General features: G+C 41.5%; 1 protein-coding gene across 1 annotated transcript in view; it reads right to left on the reverse strand.

The window, feature by feature from the left end:
- Positions 1 to 18,634, reverse strand: part of lrrc40 (leucine rich repeat containing 40) — a 90,581-nt gene that overhangs the window by 36,298 nt on the left and 35,649 nt on the right. The window contains exons 5-9 of the mRNA XM_041208544.1: positions 15,142 to 15,265; positions 14,292 to 14,434; positions 7,428 to 7,600; positions 5,028 to 5,118; positions 20 to 65 (exon numbers count right to left, since the gene is read on the reverse strand). Coding sequence (XP_041064478.1) covers positions 20 to 65; positions 5,028 to 5,118; positions 7,428 to 7,600; positions 14,292 to 14,434; positions 15,142 to 15,265 — 577 coding nt within the window. The remainder of the gene's footprint in view (positions 1 to 19; positions 66 to 5,027; positions 5,119 to 7,427; positions 7,601 to 14,291; positions 14,435 to 15,141; positions 15,266 to 18,634) is intronic.

Consider the following 18,634-nt stretch of genomic DNA (forward strand, 5'->3'; position numbering starts at 1 on the left):
TACAGTTTTGGTTTTGTACCTTGTATTCTACTTCTTAAGTACTTGAGAAGTTCTTGAGTTCCTCTCTGGAAAAAAAAAACAAATTTTATTAAGGTCAACTGAGAGACTCAAGTTTCTCTGAGAAAAAAAAACACTATTCAAAGGTCAGCATGTTAAAATAATTTGGATGATGTCAGTGTTCAATACTTGCTGTCACTAGCAAATATAGAAAAACTTGGCAAGAACTGTGGGCAAGATGTATCAGTCATTCTGAAAACAGACTACTCCAGGTCAGTGATGAGGGAAAAACAGTGCCATAAAGAAAGAAAGACTTGCATTCATTTGGCACCTCACATAACCTCAGGACATCCCAAAACATTTCAGAGCCAATTAAGTGCTTTTGAAATGTAGTCACTGATGTAAGATGGGAAATGCAGAGTGGGAAACATGAATAATAGGAAGTCCTTAATTTGTGGATTTTTTTCAGGGCAAGCACAAAACATAAGCAGCACCACCTGTACAGCCTGGAGAAGTACCATGTGTGCTCTACCAATAAACGAAATAGCACGGCTGAATATCATTACTGGGTGATCCAATATATTATTGCACAATGGCTGTAACTACAAAATATAGAAAAACTTGGCAAGGACTGTGGTCAGTAGGATAAGAACCAGCCCAAGAGCATGCTGCCCACCTTTATGGATGGTCGGAAGCCAAGAATAAAAATAAAGTAACCGGGAAAACTGCCAGACTCTTCTTGAAAAAAAAAAACTACCACTCTGATGCCTGGAACTCCCTTCTTTAGCTACACTTATTCTTTATACTAAGATTGCAGGTTCTTATTAAATTTTATTATTACTAACAGCCCATGTTGCACAATGGTTTTAACAGAACTGTCAGACCTCCTTGACAATAGTGTTCTCAAAAGCTGTGGAACAATCTGAAGTCTAGGAATATAGTCCTGCCAAAAGTGTTAAATGTTTCCTATTTATTTTTTTGCAATATTTGATTTTTGCCATATGTAATTCTTAATCAGAAAAGTAAATAAAGCTGCTTGTGAAATGTGGGGTATGAACCCGCTTAATGCCCCAAAAGCTAAAACAAGAAACTGCACTTGAACTTTAAAGTTTACAGTTTGCTTTCTGTGCTTTCTCCCTCCTACCAATGTATTACATTTAGAAAATACTATATTAATATGCGAATAAAGTAGCCATGTAGCAACAGGTCTAAGGATTACAACATCCTTAAGTTTGGAATAGCTCTTTCACAAGCATCGTAAAAGTAAGTTTACAGTTTCAGCCACTGATTAGCAAGTTTTAGAGATTGACATCTTCTCATTTCCTGCAGGTAGTGGTTATGTTGGGGCGCAGTTCCAAGGATCTCACCAGCCCTCCAATATGTTCTCCAAGCAGCTACTATTAATGCAATCCTAGATATTAGGTCATAGCAAGCTATTTGGCCATCAGAAAGCTTGAAAGCAAAGCCCAAAAGCAGTTTTTGCTTTAGTTACTGATTAATGATTGTGAGGTTATCAATCAAACGTTTTTTGAAAGCCGAGATAGCCTCAAACAATTTCAGCAAAGACTGTGCACCAATTGCCCACAAAGTTTATTTTAACTTGAAGACCTTAATCTGATCCACTTTTGATAGATTCAAGTACTTTTCTTGCAAGTTAACAGGCCTATCTCCAGGAGAATTTACAAAAGATTGGAATAATGTTAGTTATTTGACAGTCACTAGGTACTAACAGCATCAAATTTATGTCACTACATAGAAAAAGGCTTCGAAACATGCCAAAAGACTACTCGTGCAGTGGATTTTTACTGAAGACTATTCTCCTAAGTACATCTACACACGTCCAGACATCAGGTGAGGCATTCTTCTCAGAACACAACATCCAACAATATGGAATGGTAGAAATACAAGTGTAGATTAATTAAGGAAAGCCAGCATGGATTTATTAAAGGCAAATTGATTATTTTTGTTGAAGTAATAGAGAGGGTTGATGAGGGTAATGGAGTTATGTCACGTATACAGACTTCTAAAAAAGTGCTTGCCAGCAACGTTGAAGCCCATGGAATAAAAGGGACAGTGTCAGCATGGATATGAAGTTGGGAGAGTGATAGGAAACAGAATAGTGGTGAACAGTATTTTTTCAGACTGCAAGAGGGAATACAGTGGGGTTCTCCAGGTGTTTGTATTAAGACCACTGCTTTTCTTGATATATATTAATGACCTAGACTTAGGTGCAATTTCAAGGTTTGTAGATGACAAACCACAGAAATATTGTGAATTGTAAGGATAGTGATAAACTTCAAGAGGATATAGAGAGGCTGTTATAATGGGTGGGCATGTAGCAGATGAAATTTAATGCAGAAAAGTTTTCTTTTATTCATTCATGGGATGTGGCCAGTATTTATTGCCTATCCGTCATTGCCCTGGTGGTGTGCTGCCTTCGTGAACCACTGCAGTTCATGTGGTGTAGGTACACCCACAGTGCTGTTAGGGAGGGAGTTCCAGGATTTTGACCCAGCGATAGTGAAGGATTAGTGATATATTTCCAAGTCAGGATGGTGAGTGGCTTTGAGGGGAACGTCCTGTTGGTGGTGTTCCCATCCAACTGCTGCCCTTGTCCTTCTAGATGGTACTGGTCGTGGGTTTTGAAGCTGCTGTCTAAGGAGACTTGGTGAGATCCTGCAGAGCATCTTGTAGATGGTACACACTGCTGCCATGTGTGTCAATGGTGAAGGGACTGCCAATGAAGCAGGCTGCTTTGTCCTGGTGGTGTCAAGTTTTTGAGTGTTGTTGGAGCTGCACTCATCCAGGCAAGTGGAGAGTATTCCATCACGCTCATGACTTGTGCTTTGTAGATGGTGGACAAGCTTTGAGGAGTCAGGAGTTTTGATCTACTTGCCACAGGATACCTAGCCTCTGACCTGCTTTTGTAGACGCATTATTTATATGGCTAGTCCAGTTCAGTTTCTGGTCAATGGTAACCCCAGGGTGTTGATAGTGGGGGATTCAGTGATGGTAATGGCGATAGTTAGATTCTCTCTTGTTGGAGATATCATTGCCTGGCACTTATGTGCCGCGAATGTTGCTTACCACTTGTCAGCCCTAGCCTGGATATTGTCCAGGTCTTGATGCATTTGATACAGACTGCTTCAGTATCTGAGGAGTGACAAATGGTGCTGAATATCGTGCAATCATCAGCAAACATCCCCACTTCTGATCTTATGATGGAAGGAAGGTCATTGATGAAGCAACTGAAGATGGTTGGGCCTAGGACACTAGCCTGAGGAGTTCCTGCAGTGATGCCCTGGAACTGAGATGATTGAACTCCAACAACCACAACCATCTTCCTTTGTGCTAGGTATGACTCCAACCAGCAGAGAGTTTTCCCCTGATTCCCACTGACTCCATTTTGCTAGGGCTCCTAGGTGCCACACTTGGTTGAATGCTGCTTTGATGTTAAGGGCCATCGCTCACACCTCATCTCTGGAGCTCAGCACGTTTGGCCATGTTTGAACCAAGGCTGTAATGATGTCAAAAGCTGAGTGGCCCCAGCAAAACTGAGCACCAGTGAGCAGGTTATTACTAAGCAAGTGCTGCCTGATAGCACTGTTGATGACCTCTTTCATCACTTTGCTGATGATTGAGAGTAGACTGATGGGGTGCTAATTGGCTGGGTTAGATTTGTCCTGCTTTTTGTGTACTGGACATACCTGTTCCACATTGCCGGGTAGATGCCAGTGTTGTAGCTGTACTGGAAGACCTTGGTTAGGGATGCAGCAAGTTCTGGAACACAAGTCTTCAGTACTATTGCCGGAATATTGTCAGACCCCCAGAGCCTCTGCAGTATACAGTGCCTCCAGCCATTTCTTGATATCATATGGAGTGAATCGAATTAGCTGAAGGCTGGCATCTGTAATGCTTAGTGTGAAGTGATACATTTTAGTAGCAAGACTGAGGAAAAGCAATACAAAATAAAAGGTGCAAATCTAAAGAGGGTTCAGAAACAGGGGGATCTGGGGCCATATGTGCACAAATTATTTAAGATAGCAAGGCAAGTTGAGAAAGTGATTAAGGTATAAGGTTAAAAAGATATATGGGGTCTTGGGCATTATAAATAGAGGCATATAGTACAAAAGCAAGAAAGTTACAATGAAACTATATAAAAAATACTGGTTCGGGCTCAACTAGAGTAGTGTGTCCAATTCTGGGCACAACACTTTAACAACTAAAAGCCTTAGAGAGGGTGCAGAAGAGTTATGAGAATGGTTCAGGGATAAAGGGACTCCAAATTATGTGGACAGAAAACGTGAGGCTGTTCTCCTTAAAGAGGAAAAAGTTAAGAATAGATTTGATAGAGGTGTTCAAAATCAAGAGGGGTTTAGACAAAGCAGGTACAGAGAAACTATTCCCACTGGCAGGAGTTTAAAGAACCAGAGGATATGGATATAAGATGGATGACACAAAGAACCAATGGCGACATGAGGAAAAACTTGTTTTTTTACACAGTGAGTGGTTAGGATCTAGAATGCACCACCTGAGCATGTGCTAGAGGCAGAGTCAATCGTGGTTTTCAACAGGAACTTGGATAAGCACCCAAAGAGAAAAAATCTGCAGAGCTACACAGGAAGACAAGGGAGTGGAACTAGCTGAGTTGTGCTTATACAGAGCCAGCAGAGGCATAATGGGCTAAATGTCCTCCTTCTATGCTGTAACTATTCTATGAAATATTATTTGATTGAGTTATGTTCCTTCATTGGTCTTTCCATGCCATTTATCAACAGTATCTGAGGAAATTGATTTCCAGGCCTCAGTAATGCTATATCACAACCAGCGCCCAAGAGGTGCAGGAGTGTCTTCTGGGAATTACTGCCATGATGAGGTATAAAGCTGGGGAGACAGTTAAGGAATTCAGCATGTTATTGAGAGAAAAGAATCCAGATTGAATTTAAACTCTATAAAATCTATTAAAACCTCTTACTATCACACTGAAATCTGCTAATACTTAGTACATAGTAAGAAATTGAATTACTCACATTAATAATATCCCTGCGAATGCTACGCAGTGGATTTCCTTCCAGCAACAGAGATTTCAACTTTGGAAGATTTCCTAGTGCATAAGGCAAACTGCAAGGAAGTCACAAGGAAGATTTAGCAAAAGGTATTCTGGAAACTTATACACTAAAAATAATTCTTCATTTTTTTGCATAAAAGTAAAGAGGTAGATCACATTTGCAGGAGAAACAGGATTCATTATTAATAGGATGCCTAAATTTGTTATTAAAGGATCAGGACGTAATAGAAATGTTAAATGAATATTCTGCTTCAAAGTGGAAGAGGAGGATCATTAGGGATGCAGGGAAGACATTATTACAGACAGATAAACAGTAATAGATAAAGCAATTAGATTGTAACTGAACAAATATCCAGGAGCAAACAGATTTTCACTCAAAGATATTAAAATAAATTTACAGAAGAAAAACAGGACTATTAATTATAATCTCACAACATTCAACAGATTAGACAAGATCTGAAAGTTACATCTTTATGACAAAAAGAAAGACAAATCGGCCTAAGAGTTTAATGTCTGCAGTGAAAAAAACTGGTTGAATTCATCAGTGGTGGGAAAGTGACTGAGCACCTGGGAGAATCAGAAAATTTTGTTAAAGTTTGATCATGCCTAACCGACATAGAGGAACTATAAAATAACATAAAAGTCAGCAAGGCAGCAGTTACACAGACTTTCAGAACATATCTGATAACGTTCCACACAAGCGATTGCCAGTTAAAATGGAGGTATATGGAATCAGAAGTAGCAGTTTAGTATAGACAGTGAGTGAATTGATCAGGAGGCAAACAAAGTTCAGATAAAAGGGTCATTTTTAGACTGACAGGCAGTGATGACACATTGCTAGATCAGGAACCAGTGCAGGTCAGCAAACACAGGGCTGAGGGGGAATTAAGCTGGCGTGAGTTAGGCTACAAGCAATAGAGTTTTGGATGAGATTAGGTTTATGGAGATATAAATGAAAGTACAGCCATAAGAGACATTTATAATGTATTAAGATAGTAGGTAAATCACAGATTCCATTTCAAAATGCATTTCCATTACATTTTTCCATTAGCTAATATGCCTGGTATGCCTACAGGTGGCACAATGATTTTCTTTTAGTGTATTTGAATGGATTGCACAGTCTATACACAAAAGTCATTAAAAGCTAACTCATAATTTCAAAAAGTAATCAAAAATGCCAATAGAAAACTGGGCTTCACCATATTTTTTTTTAAAATTGAAAAATGACTGTAAATATTCAGGCCTCCGGTCAAACTTCAATCAGAATAAGGATACTTTAATAAAGACACTTTACAGCAATTCACCAAGATGATGACATTTGAAGTGATGAGATAATAGGTATACTGAAATTACATATCATGGAGATAAGGAGGTTAAAGGGTGATCTGATAGATAATGCTAACTGCGGATTCCAGAACTTGGGGACTTTGCCTTAGAATTCAAGATAAGCTGATTAGAAGTGAAAAAGGAAGAATCTCTTCACACAAATTATTGAGAGAATATGAATATATTGCCCCAGTAAGCAACAGTAGCAAAGGCAAGCTAGATGTTTCAAAGAGAGATAGATACTCACCTGGGTAGTAAACTTAATAAGATACAGAGAAATGTCAGTAAATTGGGATTTCAAAGAGTTGCAATAACTACACAAATGGCACAGAAGGTTCAATAGGTCAAATGATTTACTCTTGTCATTATATATAGATTTTCCATTTCTCACATCAGTTTTTTTTATAACCTCTGAATGAGGTTGTAAATATTATGACAATTCATGACACATGGGGGTCAATTTTCTGTGGTGAACCAATATATGCTGAGCTGAGTTGATATGTGAATTTCATTGGGATCCATGCAACCAACACAGAGACTAGACTACCTTCAAACCCAAATGTCAAAGGTGACAATAGAAAGCCCTAATTAATTACACCCCACAATCCTTATTTCTCCTTTAACAATAGCAAATGACCTAAGCCTAGTGTATTCTCCATGCAAATTTTCCCTTTTAGGGAGGAAGGGGTAGCTACACTCAGATACATTTACCACACAGACTGCAGCAGTTCAAAAAGCCAGCTCACCACTGCCTTCTCAATGGCAACTAGGGATGGGCAATAAATGCTGGTCCAGCCAGCAAAGCACACATCCCATGAATGAATAATTAAAAAAGAATAATAGTACAAACCTATACCCTGCTACTTTATGGCATGGCACAATTCATCAAGTACCACATTGCTTCTTAAACAATGCACACATCTCTTATATCCTAATTAGAAGCTTCTGCATTATTTGGAATTGAAGTAGATGAAAATAAAATACATTCTTAAGAATGGGCACCATAATAAAGAATTACTAGCATTTTTACATGTACCTGCTAATGTCATTATTGGTGAGGTCAAGTCGTTCTAGATCTTGAAGCAAAATAATTTCATCCGGCAGGGATTTCAATTTGTTGTCGCGGAGCTCCAGTACGGAGATGGCACTTAAATTTTTCAGGTGCGCTGAGTTCAAATATTCAATCTGGTTATTTCCAACATGTAATTCCTAAAGTGCAGTAGTAATACAATTGTTAAACAAAAATATAAAATTACAAGTAACACAGACGTATGTAGGACATTTCCATTCCGTTAAATCATTATGTTTTAACCACCATATTGATTTACATGTCTTTTCTACAACTGGACATGGGTAATGTCTATAGCACAAATGGCACCATTTCAAGATTTTCTACATACCACATTTCGTTTTTCAGATTACATTCTTCTGATATAATTTACAGTTCCAATAAAGGTATTAAAAAATGGAAAGTGATTGTCCCTTTCCCAAGGCTGTTGTTAAAACAGAGTTAGGAAATTTTTAAAAAGTATAATTGCTGAAACTAACCAACAACAGTTATAAAATTCCAAATAAAAATATGGAACATGGGGAGAAAACATGCTACTTCTCACCAAGGCAACACCATTAACAAGATATGAGTATTTTCACTATTCTGGTAGACAATATTGTGACAAAGAAGATCAATATTCAAATTCATTAAAACAAACAGGGAAGTGCTTTAATTAATTCTTCAACAACTTTGTAATAACAGGAAACAACAAAAAAATGTTTCAATGGCAAGTTTACAAAAACCTGCATCATAACACCCTGCATTATGTAACATTCATTGTATGGTGTCCTCCAGTGATTCTACAAGCATACAAATAATCAATTTTTCTAAAAACCCTCAATGCTGATAGAACGTCCTTTGGAACTATAACATTAATTGTATAATCAAATTTTTCTTCATATAATCTCATCACATTAAATAAAATTCTGAAACAGGACACCGTGACACGTGTTACTACAGTGATAGAGACATCAAGCATCTACCTATTTTGTGGTCATTAGTTGGGAATCATTATGCTTCACCTTCCAAGCAGCTTTCTTCATCTCAGATTTTATAAAGATCAGCAGCACCATCTCTTAAAATACCTTCAAATTCAGACATCAGCTTGTACATGTAACATTCATCACAGAAACATTTGTGAAATTAGGACGCCATGAAAACAATATGAAATTAACTAAATTTTAATCACATCCCTTCATGATCATCTGAATGAAAACGCTATCAAAAGGACGACCAGATGCTCTATTTCAAAAGGGAAATAAACAGCAACAGTGGGGAATTCACTTTCACTTCTAGCCGATCCTGATAACAGTCATTACATGCTAGGACATCAACCACAATAACATGGTTTTGCTAGTCTTGGATCTTGCCTTTGTGACACATACATATCTTTTTCAGGTTTATTGGCTACACTCTACTCACATTGCTTTCCTATTGCTTGTTTCAACTGCCTTTTAATTAACTTAATTGTCCATATTTGATGAAAACTAGAGTGTAATTGAATCATCACAAAGAGAATATTGCTTTGCTGTGCGCAATGTTATCTCAGTTGTATCTATCATATATATATTCTATCAAATGATAAAGCACATCTAATGGCCATTTCACCAACATTCATATCAGGTCGATTTTAAACTTAACCACAAAAATCTTTCCAGTATTGTAAAATTACTTATATATAAAAAAAATCCATATATATAATTGCAATCACATTATTTATGAATGTAGAAATGTGGTTCACCTGCTCAATCCCAAAGTTAAAAATACTGTATTCTCTCCTATCTCTTGAATCACTTACTGGAAGCTACTCTCCAGTTTGCTAATGGTATACATTCCCACTACCTCAAAGTACAGTCTATTCCACACATTCACAACAGTGAATATAAAGTAACTAAATCTAGAACGTGTTCACTTCCCCACCTTAACTGGTAGCTGGACTATTTTTAAGACAGTTACTAATTGTGGTGGAAGTACAGGTGGATACTGGTGATTTTATTGACTGCTTTGTAAATAGTACTTCAGCTTGAATTTGTTGTTTCCTGCGGTCTCAATTATGCAAACAAAAGAGCACTAAAGATGCAAGAGACCAATAAGGGAAGATAGCAACACAGTAACGGAAGGCGCTTAGTACATATAGTTGCCTTGAAGATGGTAACTTTATCAAATGAAACGAAGTCCATTAGTTTGTCAGGGAAGTGAAAGCTAACATCATGCACCAAGTGTGAAATCTGAGTGTTTCTGGAAAGTGGCAATGTCCAGGACTTCTGTAGGTTTAAGAGGTGTCAAACAGACAGTAGTTGGAAGCATTCCATTTATATTGGATAGTATTTGGGCTGGACATTGAGGAGATGGTATTTAACCACTTCCTTAAGTGACGTGGTATATTTTAGTTTCTAGTGCTTGAGGGGTCCAGAACGAAGGTACAGGGATATATGATTAAATGCAAGAGATTTGGGGCAAAGATTTTTTTTAAACAAACACAAAGCTGAGAGGCTGTGGAACGCACTACTGGAGTTAGAAAATAAAACAGAGACCATGTCAATATTAAAGAGCAAGTCAGGTAGATGGTTGAAGGAAAGGCTAATTAAGAGATATGGGAATTAGATGGTCACATGAGATTAGGCCTGTTGCTTGTAGAAAATAAACAGCTGGTTGGGCTGAATAGTTTGGGGGGGGGGGGGGTGGGGTGGTGGGGGGAGAGGGGAAGAGATGCAGCTTGGCTCCATGCTCACAAACAGCAGGTAGTCTATTAAGCTACTTAAAAGCTTGTTAGCAGAAGCCAACTGGGATCAGGGATCAGTGCTGGGGCCTCAATTATTTACAATATATATTAATGACTCAGACGAGGGAAGTGAATGTACTATCGCCAAGTTTGTGGGTGACACAAAAATAGGTGGGAAGGCAAATGGTAAGGAGGACACAAAGAGTCTGCAGAGGGAGAAAGACAGGTTAAGTGAATGGGCAAAAACTTGGCAGATTGAATATATTGTGGGAAAATGTGAGGTTTTGCACTTTGGCAGGAAGAATAGAGTGGCTGAATATTATTTAAATGGAGAAAGATTGCAGAAAGCAAAAGCACAGAGAAATTTGGGAGTCCATGTGCATGAATCCCAAAAAGCTAACATATAAGTTCAACAGGTAATAGGGAAGGCAAATGGAATGTTGGCCTTTATTTCAATGGGAGTGGAGCATAAAAATAAGGAAGTCTTGCTAAAACTATACAAGGCACTAGTTAGACCACACCTAGTGTGAACAGTTTTAGCCCCCTTATTTAAGGAAAGATAACTGTTTTGGAGGCAGTCCAGAGAAGGTTCACTAGGTTGATCCTGGGTATGGAGGGATTTTCTTACAAGGAGAGGTTGAGTAGATTGGGCCTGTACTCATTGGAGTTTAGAAGAATGAGAGGCAACCTTATTGAAACATGTAAGATTCTTAAGTGGCTTGACTGGGCAGATGTTGAGAGGTGGGAAAGTCTAGGACCAGAGGGCATAATCTCAGAGTCAGTGGTCGCCCATTTAAGACAGAGGTGAGGAGGAATTTCTTCTCTCAGAGGGTAGTGAATCTGTTGAATTCTTTACTGCAGAGGGCTATAGAGGATGAGTTGTTAAGTATATTCAAGGCTAAGATAGACAGATTTTTAATCAGTAAGGGAATCTAGGGTTATAGGGAAAAGGCAGGGGAGTTGAGGATTATCAAATCAGCCATGATCTCATTGAATGGCAGAGAAGACTCGATGGGCTGAATGGCCTACTTCTGCTCCTACATCTTAATGGTCTTAAGTGGTAGACAGAGCTAAGTGATTCCACAACAAACAGATCAGATCTAAGCTCTGCGGTTCTGGCACATCCAGTCATGAAAAGTGGTGGACGATTAAACAACTCACTGGAGGAGACTCCATAAATATTCCATCCTCAACGATGGATTAGCCCAGTATGTCAATGCAACAGATAAGGCTGAAGCATTTGTACCAACCTTCAGCCAGAAGTGCTGACTGCATGATTCATCTTGGTCTGCTCCTGAGATCCCCAGCAGTTGTCAGCCAATTCGGTTCACTCTATATGATGTCAAGAAACGTCTGAAGGCACTGGATACTGCAAAGGCTGTGGGCCCTGACAATATTCCGGCAATAGTACTTGTGCTCCAGAACTTGCCGCACCCCTAACCAAGCAGTTCCAGTTCAGCTACAATACTGGCATTATACCGGCAATGTGGAAAATTGCCCAGGTATGTCCTGTACACAAAAAGCAGAACAAATCCAAGCTGGCCGATTACCACCCCATTAATCCACTCTCTGTCATCAGTAAAGTGAGGCAAGGGGTCATCAACAGTGCCATCAAGTGGCACTTGCTTAGCAATAACCTGCTCACTGACACACAGTTTGGGTTCTGTCAGGGTCACTCAGCTTCTGACCTCATTACAGCCTTGGTTCAAACATGGACAAAAGAGCTGAACTCAAGAGGTGAGGTGAGTGTGACTGCCCTTGACATCAAGGCAGCATTTGACCAAGTGTGTCATCAAAGAGCCCTGGCAAAACTGGAGTTAGTGGGAATTGGGGGAATACTCTCCGCTGGTTGGAGTCATACCTAGCACAAAAGGTGGTGGTTGTGGCTGTTGGAGGTCAATCACCTCAGTACCAGGATATCACTACAGGAGTTCCTCAGGATACTGTCCTCAGCCCAACCATCTTCAGCTGCTTCATCAATGACCTTCATTCCATCGTAAAGTCAGAAAGGGAGATGTTCGCTGATGATTGCACGATGTTCAGCACCATTCGCAGCTCTTCAGATACTGAAGCAATCCATGACCAAATGCAGCAAGACCAGAACAATATCCAGGCTTGGGCTAAGTGGCGGCAAGTAGCACTCGCGCCACACAAGTGCCGAGCAACGACCATCTCCAACAAGAGAGAATCTAACTGTCACCCCTTGACATTCAATGGCATTACCATTGCTGAATCCCCCACTATCAACAGCCCGAGGGTTACTATTGACCAGAAACTGAACTGCACTGGCATATAAATACTGTGGCTACAACACCAAGTCAGAGGCTAGGAATCCTGCGTCGAGTAATTCACCTCCTGACTCCCCAAAGCTTGTCCACCATCTACAAAGCACAAGTCAGGAGTGTAATGGAATAGTCTCCACTTGCCTGTATGAGTGCAGCTCCAACAATACTCTAGAAGCTTGACACCATCCAGGACAAAGCCATCTGTTTGATTGGCATCCCATCCACAAACATTCACTCCCTCCACCACCGACACACAGTGGCAGCAGTGTGTACCGCTGACAAGATGCACTGGAGGGACTCACCAAGACTCTTTAGACAGCACCTTCCAAACTGATAACCACTACCATCTGGAAGGACAAGGGCAGCAGACACATGGGAACATCACCACCTGGAAGTTCCCCTCCAAGCCACTCACCATTTTGACTTGGAAATATATCGCCATTCTTTCACTGTCGCTGGATCAAAATCCTGGAACTTCCTCCCTAACAGCGCTGTGGGTGGACCTACACCACAGGGACTGCAGTGTTTCCAGAAGGCAGATCACCACCACCTTCTCAAGGGCAATGAGGGAAGGGCAATAAATGCTAGCAAAGCCGATATCCCATAAATAAATTTTTAAAAATCGACCCGAAACTGAACTGGAACAGCCATATAAATACTGTGGCTACAAGAGCAGATCAGTGGCTAGGAATTCTTTGGTGAGTAACTAACCTCCTGACTCCCCAAATCCTGTCCACAATCGACAAGGCACAAGTTTGGAGTGTGATGGAATACTTGCCTGGATAGGTGCAGCTCCAAGAACACTCAAAGAACTGGACACCATCCACAACACAGCAGCCCACTTGACTGGCTATCCATTCACCACTTTCCCCGATGCAGTGTGTGCCATTTACAAGATGCACGGCAACAATTCACCAAAGCTCCTTTGACACCATTTTCCAAACCCCTCACCATCCTGACTGGAACTATATCGCCTTTCTTTCACTGTCGCTGGATCAAAATCCTGGAGCTCACTTCCTAACAGCATTGTAGTTGTTCCCACAATACATGGACTGCAACATTTCAAGAAGGCAGCTCACCACCACCTTCTCCAGGACAATTAGGGACGGGCAACATATGCTGGTCTCACCAATGACACTCGCATCCCATGAACAAATAAAAATGGCCCAGCTGCAAATGGCATTTTTTAGTTTAAATTTTAAAAAGTTGGAGAGGGGGTACCTCCATTTTGGGGTGCCCTCTCTCTTACTTACCTGCCAGTGTCCTGCTGCTTTCAAGCTGAAGAACTCTGATTGGCCATCCAGCTCAGAGAACCTGCTCAGCATCCTTGATTGGATAGCGAGCCCATTTCTTGGCTATTAACTGGCCCAGTCAGGGAAATTTAGAATAAATGACTGTTTCCTGCATAACACAGGCTTCTGACCATCATTTGAGCTTGGTGGCAGTGTTCAGAAGACCTCAGTGAAAATCCTGCCCCAGGTGTCTAAGTTTTTTTTTATTTTTAAAAACAATAGCTACAGACAGCTGGAGAGAGGACTTATTAAATTTTTTTAAATATTGAATTCCTGCAGTGACATAACATTGCCCTTCAGAGGTATCACGCATAGGAATCACTAGTCACATCCCATTGTTATAGCAGGAGCACAGAATTTCATGATTCCATAAACCCTCCAATGGCACCCCCAACTAGAAATCTTAACACACAGAAGTAACAAAAGACTGAAACATGTCTACAAATGTACAGGTAACATCTTGACACACCCTCTCCAATTAGCTATCCAGGAATTACTTAAAAAGAGAGGAGTTAGCATCAGTAAGATTTTCCTGATGTTCTCAAAGTACCTTGAGATATTTACAGGATGGAAATTCTGGTAGGTGGTGGAGTCTGTTATGCCTCAAGTAAAGTTGTTCTAATGACGCCATCTTTGCTAATTCTGGAGGGACACATTCCAGTTCATTGTGAGTTGTATCCAACAGTTTTAAACCTGAATAAATTAAAACAAATTATAAAGCAAATTAATCTATGTATTCTGTTTCACACTACAAAACTTTAAATAAAGAATTCAAATGCTGTTCCAATATATAATGCAATCAGAATCTTTTCAACTTAATCTCTATATTCTTTCCTCTTACTTCCCTTTTCCTCTCCTTCCCAATCCCCTTTTTCATAATAAACCTTTTACTAGCAAGCTCTAGGCAGTGCAGTTTATGGACCCTAAATTTAAATCTAAGGATGTATTCATGGTATGCCTCAATTCTACTGGGAAACTCTGAATAATTCCTGGTAGAGTTTTCTTTCCCATCTCAAAATATGTTTAGAATTAAGAAACTTAAATCTGAGTAGAGAAGGAACTTCATTTAAAAATATGACTTGAACTCAAAGCAGAGTTCTAACACACTGTTATTTCAACAAACTCAGTTCCCCCACTCAATTGGATATTGTGGTGATGTTCCAATGCACTCCAGCATTGTGATGATATCATGTACCATAACCATTCAAAAAGAAATTTTTCTTGACAATGAAACTTTTTTTTAGTAATGTCTGGTCAAATCTTGCAGGGCAAGAAATCTGTTACCTACACCTTGCTACCAACAATCGTAAATTAGAATATCATAAGGAAGCCTCAATATGAAAAATAAACATGGGAAGCCATTTTTTCCCGCAAAATCTTTTATTTTCAAACAATCTTACTTTTCATTTTGTTAATGTCTGAGGGTATGCTCTTCAGTTTGTTGTTAGCCAGACTGAATCGTAGTAGGTTTGACAGATCGCCAAGGGTGCTTGGAACTGTTAAAAGTTGATTGTTGGACACGTCCTGTCAAGTACAGACAACTGAATCAGTATTCTAAAAATTTTCACACAGCCAATTTGTAACTAACATTTTGTGGATGGGTACAGTTTTGGTCGCTAAAAACAACGATGGATGAAAATTCAGTTACAATGCATATTTCCTTGCTGGCATTTCCAGGCTTGTGCTCATTTTTAGGTACATTCATCTTCCTTTAAAACTTGCGGGTCGAGAGCACTAAGTAGACAGAGAACAACTGCCCTACAGTAGTCCAAGCTGAGGGGATCTTTTTAAATTTACTAAGGTAAATTTTCTCACCAAAATAACCAATCGTCTATTTCCCCTACCGGTGCCCAGAATAAAAGTCTTCATCCAGGCTTCTTTCAATAAACTCAGAACAATTGCTTATTATAAAACAAAATTTCTTTTTAACAAGTTGCAAGAACTAGTTAACACACAACTGTAATCAGGAAGTATAACTATCTATCTGCACTGCAGTTGAGGCAAGTTGGGGGTGGGGCGGGCAAGACAAGGGCTGCACTGCAGTTGAGGTGAGTGGGTGATGGGGGGGCAAGGCTGGAACTGCGGTTGATATTAGTGCGCCAGCAGGTATGGCGGGGAGGAGGGAAGTGGCCACACATTAGGGAAACCTTGTATAAAGTGACCATTCCTCTGCAGCTGAGACAGTTCAGCCACAGCTACATTGACATGCTTGGAGTCAGGCCTCTAGCTTATCTACCCACTTAAGCAATGTAGAAGCCTGGAAGTGCGACCAAATGCTCCAGAGCTTTTCACCCCTCAGGGACAGACTGCAAACTAATGAGCATTTTAATGGAATGCAAAACAATTGGATAGCTGGGTACATTGTGCAACCTCCTTGCGAAAGCTGGTCATGGTGCAGTTACTGGTGGAGGTGCTCACAATCCCTTGCAATGTCATCATTCAGGTTTGAACCAGTCTCCCCCATGGCTCAAGACAACAGTGCAGCCTTGAAGTGCAGGTTAGGAGAATGCCTGTGCCTGAGCTGACAGCACAGCATGCAGTCCAGTAGGCAATGCTGCCGCCAATCAGTCAGGTGGAGTGGGTGAAGTTTTGGGCAGCCATGCTGCACACTAAATTCTGGCCATCCAAGTGGTGGCCAGCACTCTTTAGGATGCATTAAAGGGCCTTCAGACTTAGCCAGGAGAGTTTCTTAGTACACTTACCCATGCATCGCTCTCTTTCATCCTGCAAGAGGAGTACATCAGGAGCATGGAGCCTGGTGAACTTGCTGTATTCTTCATGGCTTACCAAGAGCAGAGACAAAGTAGAAGAGAACAATGTAGGTGCCTGGCTGCGTAGAGGGAGGAGCAGCACTGTCAGGAAGAAGGGGCAACTGGGGCTCTCACGCATGCCACTGGAGCCACAGCAAGCCATTGCTAGTTGGCGCCTAACTAAACCCAAGGTCTATAGACAGTGCTCGTCATTCCTGCAGATGACCGAGAACCAGTGTCCCCGAAGACTGCGCATGTGCTGGGAACTGGTCGATCACATCTACCACCTGCTGCAGGATTTGAAGGGGAAATGGAGGACATCCACTGCCAGTGGCCGTGAAAGTGATGGCGGCGCTCAATTTCTATACCAGTGGCTCCTTTCAGGGCTTCACAGGTAACCTCTATGGGATATCACAAGCATCCACCCACAAATGCATCCAACAGGTCACGGATGCCATCTTTGCGAGGACACGCAACTTTGCTCATTTCAACTGGGACCAGGAGTGCCGGGATGCAAGATGATTGGATTTGCCCAGGTGTCAGGTTCCCCACAGGTGCAGGGTGGCATCGATTGCACTTATGTGGTACTCAGATCTCCTTCACAACGCCCAGTCCACTATATCAATCATAAGGGATTCCATTCATTGAATGTGTAGCTGGTGTGTAACCAACACAAAACTATCCTGCAGGTCTGCGCATGGTTCCCAGAGAATGTGCATGGCTCCTAAATTCTCAGTCAGTGACAGATCCCTTATGCCTTCCAGTGTCCACAGAGGCTGCAGAGGTGGCTCCTCGGGGACAAAGGCTACATGCAGAGGACATGGCTGATGACACCCATGTAGCGGCCTCAGACTACAGCAGAGCGAAGGAATAATGAGACTCATGCTGTAACTCACAACTAGCTGAATCAAACCATCAGGATGCTGAAAATGAGGTTCCAATGCCTGGACCAGGCTGGTAGAGCCTTGTAACATAGTCCACAGAGGGTGTCATGCATCATCATCGCCTTCTGTGCCCTTTACAACTTGGTGCTACAATGGAGAGAGGAAGCTGGCTGAGCAGGAGATGCAGGAGCTGGCGGTCTCCTCCAATGAGGAGGACATCGATGGTGATAAGGGTGAGGAGGCCCTCAAAAGTGATGACAAGGCCTTTGCATTGGCCAGACGAGGCAGGCGCACTTGGGAGGCCCTCTTAACTGCTAGATTTGTGGAGGATGATAACGGCATGCAGCGAGGAGACACCTTGGATCCTCACATTGCATCTATGAATGTTTGACTCCAGTATGTCTAATGGCAGTGTTAAAACCCTCTATGATAATGCTCCTGTCATGGGGATGCAGCAGAGGCCCTAATAGTCGCTCGATTGCAGGAGAATGATAATGATATGCAGTGAGGACACTCCATAGATCTTCACACAGCCTCTGAGAATATCTGACTCCTGTCTAGCCGAGGGCAACTCGCTTACGCTCTGTGATTAGGGTCACATTATATAGAGCACTGCCGACCTCACATTCAGCACAGGAACAGTCAGGATCCTCGCTGGTCAGTTGGATGGCTCTGTTTTCAAAGTCCATGAGGACCTGGATTTCAGGTACTCCCCCACTGGTAAGTGATTTATCTCTCATGTGCCAGCTTGTCCTGCGTAAATAGAGATGGAGAGAGTGTAAGCAGTACGCCTGCCAGGCCAGATGATAAGTATGCCTGGCATGTGTGGATGGCGAGTGGTCCCATGGACAGGATGAGGACAGTGAAGGTGTGCTCAACAGATTGAATGGTGATATCCCTTGAACTGGCAGTAAGTGAAGGACCTGTGGATGTGTGATGGGTTTGAGTGTGTGAGTTGAGAGTGATAAGAAGAGTGACTTACCCCAGCAGAACAGAGATCATCATTCATCCTCTTGTGGCACTGGGTGGCCGTCCTCTTTTGCTGAGTGTTGGTGCTGACCACCGCCTCCCAAGTTGGATTAGTGAGTTTGCTGCCCACCCTACAGCCAGAGCGCTGGCAGAGGGTATCACGGCAGACCTCCACTGCATCCAAAAGGCGCTCAAGGGACACATCACTGAACCTTGGAGTTGCAATCCTTTTGCCTTTCAGGGCCATGTCTTCTTTGCAGCAGTCGTGGGCTGGGAGCACAGAGATGTGC

Source organism: Carcharodon carcharias, chromosome 16, assembly GCF_017639515.1.
Source record: "Carcharodon carcharias isolate sCarCar2 chromosome 16, sCarCar2.pri, whole genome shotgun sequence".
Lineage (NCBI taxonomy): Eukaryota > Metazoa > Chordata > Chondrichthyes > Lamniformes > Lamnidae > Carcharodon > Carcharodon carcharias.